Consider the following 13,019-nt stretch of genomic DNA (forward strand, 5'->3'; position numbering starts at 1 on the left):
TGTAGAGCATCATTTAAGATAGTCAATGTAAAAGGAATGCTCCAAGAACACTCAGCTGCAAGAATTGAGAGAGTTAACTAGGTACAACCTAGAAATCTGTTTTTAAGTGACACTGATTAAAATGCTAATGGCAACACATCCACAGACTAATACTGTAGTATTTAATCTTACAGAAGGGATATATTAATGATTGCAGGAATTCCTGTAATTTATTCTTTCGAGTAGCCTTTCTGTTATTAGAGAGCTATCTGGGCACAGCTGACGTTATTTTCAATCAGTTTCAGTAAAGTCCAAGCAATTCAGAGTAGGTGGTTAGAAAGAAATAGATTCTTTTATACAGAGTAAAGGAAAACATGCTAAAATCTAGAATAAGAATGCTACCTGCAAAGAGTTGAAAAGAACAAGAAAACTCCTTTTGAAAAAAAGTTCCAGCTGCAAGTGACAAAACATCAGAAAATTAAATTTTTAGAGGGAGTCTGGATCATGGGGGGGGGGGGGGGGGGGGGAGGGGAGGGGTGCACACAGGACCCAAACAAAACCCTACATTACTCCTTGAAAAAGTTTACATTTAAAAACTGTAGTAATGCTTTCCTATGCTTTACTTGCAGTACCATGTGCATTAAAAAGATGAATTCAAAAGAACATTACTCACCCAGCTTGGAAAATCAGACCAAGTTGGAACCCTTTGACAGAGATCACGAAGGATACGTATGATAACCACACAGGACTGCAGACCATTAGCTCTAGCCTTAAAAGCAATACAAAATCAAATTAATGAAATCCCAGCACCTACAGCAAATAGGACTTGTTGAAAGACTAAAACACCACTGTTCAATGGAAGCTCAGATACAAGACTGAAACAAATTATTCTACAACTTTATTCCATGAGCTGCCATTTACAGCAGTATTTTATACAGGGTTAGTAATTTAAGGTGGTAGAACTCAAAGTGCACAGGTTATACAAGAATAATATTTCTTGATCCCCTGTACACTTTGACCTACAATCATTTGTAACAATAAATACAGTATCTTTCTATATTAGAAATAAAAATAATAAAGGTCTAAGTAATAGGTATAGAGACTGAAAGGTCAAGGGAATCTGTTTGGTTTCTTTATTGTGCCTTTGCCAGAATGCAAAGTCACTAAACCAAACAGTTGCTTCTCGCCTTTCATTCCCTACACTTAATGCACTTAAAGAAATAGGAAAAAAAAAAAAGCCTTAAATCTAAACACAAAGCTTTAAACACATATTCCATTATTTAAAGCAAAGTTACTCTGCAGCCTTATGGAATATATAACAAATATACAACATATGGTCACCCCAAGCGAGTTAAGCTTTCAACGTTGCCTTCTCAATGACCAGTAAAAAAAAAAATAATCATGTCAAATGAGCAATAACTGCATAAAGCAGTTCCTCCATACTCAACTTTCTACATTTAAATTTAGGGACCAGAAAAATATTATCAGCATGAACAACACTGAGTGTTTTCACACAGTTAAACATTTATATTGCAACTGAACTAATGTCTCATAAGGCTACAAGAAGGAAGTAAAATGATGTTCCGAACCTGGAACCACTTAGCGTGGCGTAGAGCAGCCAGAGCGTCAAGGCATTTTTGCCTGTCCAAGACGTCCGGTGGGTCTTTCACCATACCCGAGGTTACATCTAAAATGGATTGAATTGGCAAAATGCAGTGAGGAATGGGTGTTTGACCAGGTGAGCAAGACACTTCCTTAAAGTAGCTTCAATGTCACACATGCCATTTAAAGTTTAAACATTTGAACAACAAATGTAAATGTTCAATAAAAGTCATTCAATTAGGATTAGGGCATCAACCCAATATAAAGATCAAAAGCATGTTATACTTTAGCTCTCAGGTTATTTTCAAATGCATTGCAGATTACACAATGCATAGTACTTCTTTAAGCTAACACTGGAAAAACACATATCCCCTAAAATTAAATACTGAAGGAAGGATGGTTGGACACAGTGCACCAGCACAAAGAACACAAGACAGAAGGAACACAAAAATCCACTTTAACCAAGTAGAAACATTCAAACTTAGTTTCTTGTAAATTTTAATGGTCACATGTTATTGGGGATCCACTCTTTAAAAGAAAAACTAAGTATAAAAAAACCCACCTTAAAAGCAATAGATGTTTAGTAATGATGTTATTTTTATCATACCTTAAACTTAAAATGGAAATTATTTTGCTTTAAAAAACCTGACTAAAGGAGCATGAAACGCTCTTCAGTATTAGAGTTCCATTACTTTCTAGTACCCTCTCTCTTACTCTCATGAATAAATTCCTCAGCCCATGATATACATGCTCCAGTATCATTTAGGATGTAAGGAAGGATCTGAAAAGGGACTACTTTACTTAAGATTCATCAGGAAAAAAAAGCAAGGAATAGTTTAAAAAACAAAAGCAGAACGTCTGAAAGAAAGAAAATATAGTAGACGTATATTTAAGTGTTCAGGAAAGGATCAATTCAATTACCAAGCTGATTGCTTTGTTACCAAAAAGGAAAAGACCACAAAGCCCTTTTGGAAGTGGTTTAATCAATGACACTGGAACCACTGAACAATTCAGGTTACTTAAAAACTGTAGGGATACAATACAATGATCAGCTTTAAAAGTTCTTTATTTTACTAATTCTGAAAATGGCTATTTTGACTAGTGACAAAGTATACTGGTAGCATAACTGGTGATACACCAAATAAGACAAAGCCCTCACTCAATGGCACTCATTTCACAGGAGCTGGCTGTATAGAAAAAATATAGTTTACTCCAGCAAGATATAAATTTAGGTAAGTCAGAGAATAAAATTTTATAGATATATATTTTTGAGTCTCAGGAAACATGCCAGTAAGGAGAAGCTTCTATGGATGCTGCAAGAGAGGCAGCTCTGAAGCCACCTATTTATACACAAATATAAAATAAATAGTAGGATACTTTACAGAGAACTAGAAAGCCATGAATGAACATGGTGCTACAACTTTGCAATATAATCATTAAATTTAACCTGAAGTACTACATTCAGATTTGGGCTTTTTTTTTTTTTTTTTTTTTATAGGATAGTCCCATTGCTCTGCACAGGCCTAAAAGGGGGAGGATTTCAAAGTAAGAACAAAGCTGAGAAGAACATAGGTATCTTCTCACAGATATTCTAACTTATGGACTATATGTTAAAGGGGAAAGAAGAAAAACTGCACTAACAAGGCATTTACAGAGCAAATGAAGGCATTTAAAACAGTATTTCATTTAAAACAAACAAAAAACCACAACCCAAACCTGTACAAGAGATGTGCCAGGTAAGATAACTGATGAAACAAGTACAACTTGGATATAAAAGACAAAGAGTACGTTTAGAGAAAACCCACAGCAGGTAAAAAGAGACAAAGTAAGGTTGAGAAATTAAAAATAAAAATATGGGTCTATTGGGTCTAGTAGCCTAATCAATTTTTTACATTCTTCTAAAATATACAAATAGGTGACACTGTGCAAACTTTTATCACAGTAATTCACTACATAATTTGAAGCTCCAATTACTTCTAGCTCTGAAAAACTTCAATTTGGAAAACAATTTTACTAAAAGAATTACAGTTTAAGCGCACACATGAGAATCTTATTCAGTGCTGGAAGTGTCGATCTGAAATGTGCTACTAACAGATATCATATGAATACCCTTGAAACTTAAAAAGACTAAGTCAGAAGTTGCAAGGCACCTATTGCACTGAAAATACATTAACTGAAAAAATGTATCAAGGAAATTCTTGTAATACTGAATTTGTGGATTTTTGCATCTGTTTCACATTTCAGGATTAACCCCTTAAAGACTATTTAACTAAATTCAGATGTCTAACCTACCACCCTGTTAAGCTAAGACAAAAAAACCTGAATTAATTTACAAGACACAAGCACAAATTCTTACCTTATATAACTTAATTTATTACTAGCCTAAATATAAGGGGTTAATCTTCAGTTATACATGCCGTGTCCACACTACCTCTTCATTAAAAGTTAACACGTATATCAATTTTTGTTAAGTTTTATTGTGTGAAATACATTTTACCCAGTCAACTACTTCAAGACTAGTGTGAACACTGCTTAATTCTAGGAGACACATGAACACAAAAAGAAAAAACAAAACAAAACACACAAAGTAACAGTAGATGCTAGGACTATGCATCCAAACCCCCTCCTTTGTAAAGCATGGCAGGTGTGACACTGAGCTTTAGAAAACCTTGGTCAAAAATCCTTCCAATGTCTTGGCAGCAACCCCTGACAGGAATCAAGTCCCTCTGCTAGAAGGCTTTGGACCGGGGCTGTTAGCTAAGGATGAAAGATGACACATGTGCATACATATATGTATTTAAGTATGTACACTTTGTTTGCTGAATGAAAGATTCCACAGCAGGGGTTAGAGCACTTTGAATATATCAGATTTGGTAAACTGTCAAACACACAATACTGTAAGGAACAGTAGCTATGCAGTTAATTTTATTTTACAGTATGGTTTTTTTTTAGCCTTTTATCATGTAATGGGATTATTACACATCAAACATGATTCTACTCCACATGCAAGTCTCAGTCTCATCTTTACTCAAACTGATTCTTCCAGTAAAGCCTTCCTTATCACCTGAACTAGCTCCCCAAGTAGGCTAAAAAAAAAAAAAAAAAACAAAAAAAACCAAAACACAACTTAAAACCATTTTAAGACACAGAGCATGAGAAACTGCAGTAAGAAAAAACACACATACTATTACTCTGCAGCAAATAAGCAGCAGTCTTCATAACAAGGCCGCCTTTGCTACAATAATTTGTAATTCAATTTGCTCTAGTTCCAAAAGTGAACTTTTCTGCACATCCATTTTATACTGCTCAGTGTCTTGAAAGAGAAATCTAACTTGATTTTGCTTGCTTAGAGGCAGTACTGCATTCAGCAGTGAATAAAATCACAATGATCATTTTAACTCAAGTGTGGGTCAGACAAAAATACAGATTTGTTTCCTTTAGGTGTCAAAAATTAAGAGACTGATCATTTTCTTTTTAATCTACATCATAAATTTTAGGCCAGAAAACTCAAACTGAGTATTGTGGCAGGAGTCAATATTGCACTTTTTCCCAGTACATTAACAAATAAACATGGTGTTTAAGGTTAATTTCATTTAATGGTTAATGTAATTTAATAATCAAATCTTTTAAGTATTCTTTTATGAACTTTAATATGTGAAGTCTGATTCAGCACAGACAAACCAAGAGTCATGTTACACTTAGATTGTCAAGAGACAAGTAGAATTGGTTGGGTGTGACAGTACATGTACAAAGCCTTTATAGCTAGGAATAATATGCACAGCTTAAAAATAATATACAAACCACTCGGATTTTTGAAAAGTCATCCAAGCTAGAGAATGTATCTTGAAATTTTTCTTTCTGATTATGTAGGATGACTTTGTTAACACAGCTTGCTTACAATCCACTAGTCATAGCTACAGGACATTTACTAATGCAATATAAAAACCTCAAGTATTTTAGAGGACATGTAATAATGAGATGAAATAAAAAAGCCTCTGTGGCTTATATGAAATATGCATATACACAAGCACATGTATACATACACAAATACAATATTTTCAACCTGCATATGAGAAGTGTTAAGATAGCCTCAGATTTCCTATTTGTAGGTTCACTGTCAAACACCAGAATCCTGTTTGCCATGATCTCTTTCAACTACGAAACTACAGGATTAAAAGGAAACAAAAGTTATTTTTATCTGACCCGTAAACAAAAAGAACCCATGTACTGCAGACATTAATCATGCTTGTTGGCTTAAAAGCTTTTGGAGCTTCGAAAGTGTTACAGAATAGACCCTAAAGCAACACTGCTGGCACCAGAGAAACTGTGGACTTCAGAAACATAATTTGATTTACAAGCTCCACTCTCTGCTTCAGCTCAATGACAAAACCATTTCTTATTGTACTAGTCTGGGTTTGGCAGTTGGATAGAAGAATAACTGTAATACCAGGAGCCTAAATATACTCAAAAAGCACTCCAGACCAAAAAGCAACCTCAGAGAACTGGAAAAAAAAAAATCTTGCACCATCTTTTAAAGTTAGAAGCACTGTTACCATCAAAAGTATTATAAAAGTGCATTTTAAGTAGCACTGCTATTTGGAACATGTAAGTGACAGTAATACTAATCCAGTTTAAACCCCAAAACCTGTGATTTTTCTAAAACCATACAATCTTTCTCTTGGGACAAGACTGGTCTAGAAAGCCAGTTTATGGCCACTTGCTACAAAATACTTAGTTTTCCACATAATTTTGTAAGGGGGGGGGGGAAGGGGGAAGAGGAAAAAAAAAAGTCAAGTTTGTACCTTTTCCAGAAAACTGAGGTTGGACATAAAGTTAAGATTTTTAAAAAATTAAACACATCATATAAGCATTTATTTTAACCAACTGTTCTCTACCAAGACTGGTTGTTGAAAAACAAGGTTTTGATCAAATACAGTAGTTGTGCCAGCATGTTGCCTTCTAGGACCTTAATGCCATCTTAAGCAGAATAGATAAATGTATGAAAACAGGTGAGAAAGAAGTAACGTTTTTTATAACTTCCCAACCTCCATCCCTCACGTTCTCCTCTCGAATGACTGGAGATGTCAGTGTGATAGTAACTTGCATTTTGGGTTCCACACATGAATTTAAAATTATTGCTGCTTCTGGAACTGCACACCTGATATCGTATTTCTCAGGACTTATTACCTAAATATCGAGAAACAGAAATTTCTATTAGCATAAGGCCAAGAAAAGTGTGGGGAAGAAAACTGATTTCAACAGCCTTTTTAATAGAAAGACAGAAACGCAATATAATTATATATATAATACCTCTGTATTCAAAGAAACAACAGTATACACAATTTAGATATATACATACATACATGGACTTGGATACTGTTTCCAAATCATTAATGAAATTACACAGCAGTCATCAAGCACGCAAAAGAAAAAAACTAACCATAAAGGAAATTCAAATACTAAGTAAAGTACATAACAAGAATCTTGACAGCGTTTGAGATAAAGAAAAGCCTCAGTGCCACTTGAAATGCCAGTTGTATGTTTCTCATTAGAACATAAGAGCCTTCAAAAAGCACAAAGATGCAGTGATGGTTCTTCAAGCTCTCAGTTACAGGATGGGTACTGCTAGGCACATTCTATACTTGGCTGTCACAACATCCTCTGATGAGAGGAAAGGACAAGATGAACACGGGGGGGGGGGAGATAAAAATGAGTGACATGATGGTTATTCAGAATTGCTTCTTGCAACTAGATTTAATAATTCTAAATTTCCCTAAAAGGAAGCTGTAGGCACCTCTATCACCTCCTTCGACAAACTAGAGGGACAAGCAACTTCTCCACAAAGCCAGACCACGATGTGCAATTTTTATATTTTCTTCTGTTATTTCAAACAAGAGCAAACCCAAGATTATTTTCTAATTAATCTGATCCTGCTAAATGCTTCTACCACACCACTGATTCTGTCAGTCATTTTACCAGACTGCACTGAAATACTAATGCTGCGAGACAAGCATTCTATAATGATAGTGGACAGGCTTTTTCAGTAGAGAACACTAGAGCCAAAGACTTTATTTTGTACTTTCATTTCTTGTAGAAATACAGCAAATAGTTTATATGAATTCTGCTGAATGGTCTAAGACTGCATGTACTTTGGAGTTTGTCTGTTTGTTTTTTGTTTTTTTAAAGTGCCAAATTAAAAAAAACACACACACAAAACAGTTAACTAATTGTGGGACTACAGAGCACTGACACAGACAAATTGGAAACAAGACATAAGTACAGACTGGCATTAATGGAGAACTTTGACCTCCAGGCAGCACAAGCTTTCTGTAACACTGCACAAATTACCTCTATCACTGCTGGTAACTGGATAACAGTTTTCTGCTCATTTCTATTTCCTAGTTAAATGAAATCTATTAAATGATGATTGATACTAAACCATTAGCATAAACACCTAGACGCTTGTATGGAAATAATATACAGGAAGCAAAACATGCAGCATAGTCCCTGAATTCAGACAGAAACACTTAGAAAATTAAAAGAAACTGAACCTGAGCTATGAAATGCATCATAGTCAGCCCTGCAGACATTTGACTTGAAGACAGATTTTTATAATATCATTACAAAAATTCAAATCCAAAAATCTAAATACTACTTACTGCAAGTTGTTTGGGAAGACTTTCAGCAATACGACTGAGTAACAACTTCGAAGGCTTCTCAGCACATAACAAAACAAGATTGACATTTCGGTCTCCACGGAGTAGCAAACCTTTAGCCAAAACGCCTACCCGTAAAACTCCTTTTAAAGCTCTGTGAATTATAGTTAAAAGTTGCATTTAAAATAATATAAAAACCATAAAACTAATCCTGAATATAGAAAAGTGAAATAAAATAGTAGTATTACATATACTCTTGAGGCCATAACAACACATGCCGTATCAAAACCCAAAAAGAACAGAGTCCCTGGAAGCACTGATAACAGTGCAAGTTAAAACAAAATAACTTGAGAAACAAGTGATAAAATTCTTCAATAGTAAGAAAAAAATACCTGTCTTTACTGCCATCTTTTTTGTCATCTCCCTCTTTGCTCTTGCTTTTTTCATGGTCAGTCATATTGTCAGAAACAAGTTTCAAAGCACGCTCAGTAATAGAAACAATTTTTTGGACTGCTTGAAGCTCCTCCTCTGTTGGATATATAGCTGCATGTTTGGTCATCACATAGCGATCATCAGAGGAGTCAGGGCGGCGTAGAGGCTAAACAGATGAAAAAGCACATTTCTGAAATCTGAGTACACTTCCAAGTTCACAGATGATATGTGACCAAAAACCAAACATGTGGCTAAACAACAGAATATTCAAACCTCAAATCATTGAAATGTAACAAAATAGGAACTGAAGTGTCCTTAACTTACACTGGTCATAATCAATCGTGTCTGAAAAACCATGAAATGTATCAAAAATAAACAAATTATGAAGTCCCAGGATCAAAAGTACCTTCCCAACATAAGTATCTATTGTCTTTCATTTAACTGGGAAATACTTGCATACTGCTGCAAAATAAAGTATCCATGATTGCTTTCATAGAATCACAGAATTATTCAAATAAAAAGGGACCTCAGGAGGTCCTCTAGTCCAACCTCCTGTGCAAACCATTGTCAGCTATAAGACCATATCACATTGCTCAGGGCTTTATCCAGTTGATTCTTGAAAACCACGGATGATGGAAGCTGCACAATGCCTGTGTGAGAAAAAGTTTCCTCTATACAGTCTGAACCTCTTTTGTCTCAGCTTAAACTGGTTGTATTTCACCCCCTCAGGGCTGCAAAGAGCCTGGCTCCATTGTCTTTATATTGCATGGGTATTAGAAGGCTATTATGTTCCACTGAAGCTATCTCTTCTCCATGCTGAAGAAGCCCAGATCCCTCAAGTGTGTTCTCACAGGGTATGCACTCCAGACCCCCGACCATCCCAGTTGCCCCACATTGAACCTGCTATGGTTTATCAGTATCTTTCTTGTACTGGAAAGCCCAAAATTGAATGCAATATTGCAGTTTGGGTCTAATGAAAGCTGATCACTTCCCTTTATCTAGTGATTATGCTCCTGTTAACATCACCCAGAACACTGTTGGCCTTCCTTGCTGCCAGGGTACATGGTTGGCTCATGTTCAGCTTGATATCTGCCAAGAAGCCCAGGTCCCTTTCAGCACAGCTGCTACCCAGCCTGTCACTCCCCAGACCCTCAATGCAAGGGGTTATACCTTCTTAAGTGCAGCATTAGGCATTTATCCTTGCAGAATTCTGTAATGTTTCTCCATGTTGGTCCATTCCTCCAGTCTGCCTAGGTCCCTCTGGATGGCAGCCCTGCCCTCAAAGGTATCAACTGTTCTCCCCACCCCAAACCAATTCAGTTTCATATCAGCTGCAAATCTGATGAGTGTGCACTCACTCCGTCACCTTTCAGATCACTGATAGGGTGCTAATGAGACAAATCCCAGGATAAATCCACATGGTACTGCACCCGTTACTGACCTCCAGGTAGAGTAGAACCCACCACTAACCATTACCCTCTGGGACTGATGATCCAACCACTTTTTACACATACATTTGTCTACAATTAGATAAAGTATAATGCAATTAAATAAAAAATAGTACACAAATGCAGAGTGACTTGTATTGCAAAAGAAACAATATTTGTCTTCAAGGCATCCTTTTGTCATAAAAGTGAACTTATTTTGGAAGACAGGTCCATCTACACAGTTTCATTAGTATATAATTTTTTTCTTCACTTTTCCAAAGCCTTTATTAAAAAACACTGGAGACAACTGAAATAGCACTGAACAATTTATAGTTCTTAACTGTGCCTCCTGGTAAGTGTGTTTCCCCAAGTAAAGAAACTCACAGCTGGTCCTTGGGGCTGAGGAGGCATTCCTGGTCTAACTCCCAGCAGGCCTAGAGGTCCCAGAGGACCATGAGGATATCCTCCATCTGGTATTCTGCGACGGTCATCCCAATGATGCTGCTCTTCCTCCATTCTCCTCCAGTACATGTCCTCTTCATATCGCCTGAAATGCATCAATCAAAGCGTTCTCTTTATATAGCAGTTAATACTTCCAACCATTCTAAATAAGTTTTTGGATGCCCTCACTAACTGATTTCTAGTAGTCATGAGCAAATACCAGTGAACTCCAGAGGATAACTAAAATGAATGGTTGTTTTAAAAGTGGGCCTAAATTTATAGCAAGCAATTCTAGTAAGTCTACATTCCTCAGAATTCCTCACTGTAGAGGTTTAAGCCCAGCTGGCAACTAAGCAACACTAGGCCACTAACTCACTACTCCCCCCTCCCCACCATGGGATGGGGAAGAGAATCAGAAGAAAAAAATAAAAACTCGTGGGTGAAGATAAGGACAATTTAATAGGACAACACAAGGAGAGAAGAAACAAATAATATATAAAGCAAGCGATGCACAATGCAATTGCTCACCAACCAGAACCAAGTTCCAAGCTGCAAACCCCCTCTCCTCCCCCAGGCCAGCTCCCCCAGTTATATACTGAGCATGACATCATATGGTATTGTGAGAGACGAGAAACCAGGCCTGTGAGAAACTAAGAAAAACAGCCCGAGAAAGCAAAAGTTGAGGCTGATCAAAGAAATGCCTCAAACACTCGCAAGACAAAACTATGAGTCACAGGGTGCATTCTGTGGAGGTCGAAGCTGATAAGGCTGCCCCAATAACACAAGATGGGACTGGAGGAGGGAGCCCTGTGGAGACAGGACAGCTCTGCTCTGGTGCACCTGGCCAAAACTTCAAGGGCCATCTGTCCGGTGAATGACCTTTGCTTCATTATCCACAAAATGCATATTAAAGTTAACACCCCTCAATATGCTAACGAGGGCTAACATGATCATGCTAATTACATCATCCCATGAAACACCTTACCCCTCCCCGTACATGGGATACGTAGGTATGTGGGTCGACCTAGGGGACGGACCCAAGGAAAGTGGGTATAAATCAAGAAGGGGGTGGCGGGCCCGGGGCCCGAGAGAGAGAGTGCAGTGAAGCAAAGAAGACGGATGCCAGCGAAAAAGACGGATGTCTCCTGTGCCTCCTGGAACCCTCGTCGGCAGGATCAGCGCAGAAACCCAGACCGGTGATCTGTATTTCCCCATTCCCTCTATCTCCCTCTTTTCCCTTTCCCATTAAGAAACGCAAAGCATATTATATTGCTTGCCACAGCTTGCTATATACTTAGCCAACTATCGTGTGTTCAATTAGTACATTGTGGATAGTTAATAAATGTTTAGACTTGGAGACTTGTCCGCTCCATTGGGGATTTGCCAATCTGAGTCACTTGTCCCCCTCGTTTGAGCGGGACGTGACAGGTATCCAATAGCCCCTTGGCTAGTCCAGGTCAGCTGTCCCAGCTGTGCCCCCTTCCCAGCTTCTTGTGAGAATTAACCCTATCCCAGCTGAACCCAGCATACAAACAAATAAAACCCCCAGAGGGATAATGTCAACTTAAAACAAGACAGTACAGAGATCCCAAAACAAGTATTCAAAATAAGTAACTACAGAAGCAGAGTTAGTTTTAGATAATCTGACTGCAATTTTGTCTTATTCACTGATAAAACAGACTGCGTTACCTCATTTCCATCCTCCAGCGTTCTTCCTCTTCTCGCCTTCTCCAGTATTCTTCTTTCTGCATCTGTTTCCTCATCTTCTCTTCTTGAATTTTTCTTGCTCGAATACTGGGCTTTACTTCTACTTGTAAGTCTGGGTTTACTTTTTTCTAGTTCAGAAAAATAATTAATCAAATGTTAGTTTGCCTCTTGTCATCTCAAGGTTACGAAGTTCTTCTGACATGTTTAACACACACTACTGGTCTATGATAAAAATCAAGGGGAGTAAAATGCAGTTTTAGAACTGCACTGAATGAATAGCTGAAGAAGAAAGTCCTGTGTCAAGTATTTTAAAGGAAAGAAATAGCAACGTATTACAAATAGCACTAATTCTCTCTTCAACTACATGAGAACAAAAGCAATTTAAAATTAAAATGTTACATGAAATATGAAATAATTTGCTGTTCATTCTGTAGCAGGATGACTGCTCTATAGCCTGGACAAAAAACATTTCATTTTAACTACAGTGTGCTTCCTGATGCCCTGTTCCTGAAGGGTCCCTCATACAGGGGTATAATCATGAGTTACTGTATACATTTTTTCCTCTTTCTTCATCCCTTTCATGGTTATGCAGGCCCACTGCATCTCCTGTGACCATAGTAGATTCTTCCTATATAATCTTATAATAATCAAAATGCACACCATATGTGGGTATAGGTGTCTCTCCATTCATGACTAAAACATCTGCAACACTTGTTTCTCAAATGTCTCCACAAAGGGTTTATGTGGTTTATCCTACCAAAAACATTGAGAACTA

The 13,019-nt window shown here is 37.3% G+C and overlaps 1 protein-coding gene and 1 long non-coding RNA gene across 5 annotated transcripts in view; both read right to left on the reverse strand.

Moving 5' to 3' along the window:
* LOC141917666 (uncharacterized) overlaps nucleotides 1-13,019 on the reverse strand; it is a 407,503-nt gene that overhangs the window by 242,679 nt on the left and 151,805 nt on the right. The window lies entirely within an intron of this gene.
* LOC141917569 (zinc finger RNA-binding protein-like) overlaps nucleotides 1-13,019 on the reverse strand; it is a 45,003-nt gene that overhangs the window by 5,409 nt on the left and 26,575 nt on the right. For 3 of the 4 annotated variants that reach the window (XM_074810871.1, XM_074810870.1, XM_074810869.1), the window contains 7 exons: nucleotides 12,227-12,372; nucleotides 10,481-10,643; nucleotides 8,630-8,835; nucleotides 8,241-8,391; nucleotides 6,627-6,768; nucleotides 1,569-1,666; nucleotides 653-748 (listed from right to left, as the gene is read on the reverse strand). In XM_074810871.1, the coding sequence (XP_074666972.1) occupies nucleotides 653-748; nucleotides 1,569-1,666; nucleotides 6,627-6,768; nucleotides 8,241-8,391; nucleotides 8,630-8,835; nucleotides 10,481-10,643; nucleotides 12,227-12,372 (1,002 nt within the window). Of the gene's footprint in view, nucleotides 1-652; nucleotides 749-1,568; nucleotides 1,667-6,626; nucleotides 6,769-8,240; nucleotides 8,392-8,629; nucleotides 8,836-10,480; nucleotides 10,644-12,226; nucleotides 12,373-13,019 lie in introns of those variants that run through there. The other variant, XM_074810872.1, reaches the window with a different exon arrangement.

Source organism: Strix aluco, chromosome W, assembly GCF_031877795.1.
Source record: "Strix aluco isolate bStrAlu1 chromosome W, bStrAlu1.hap1, whole genome shotgun sequence".
Taxonomy (NCBI): domain Eukaryota; kingdom Metazoa; phylum Chordata; class Aves; order Strigiformes; family Strigidae; genus Strix; species Strix aluco.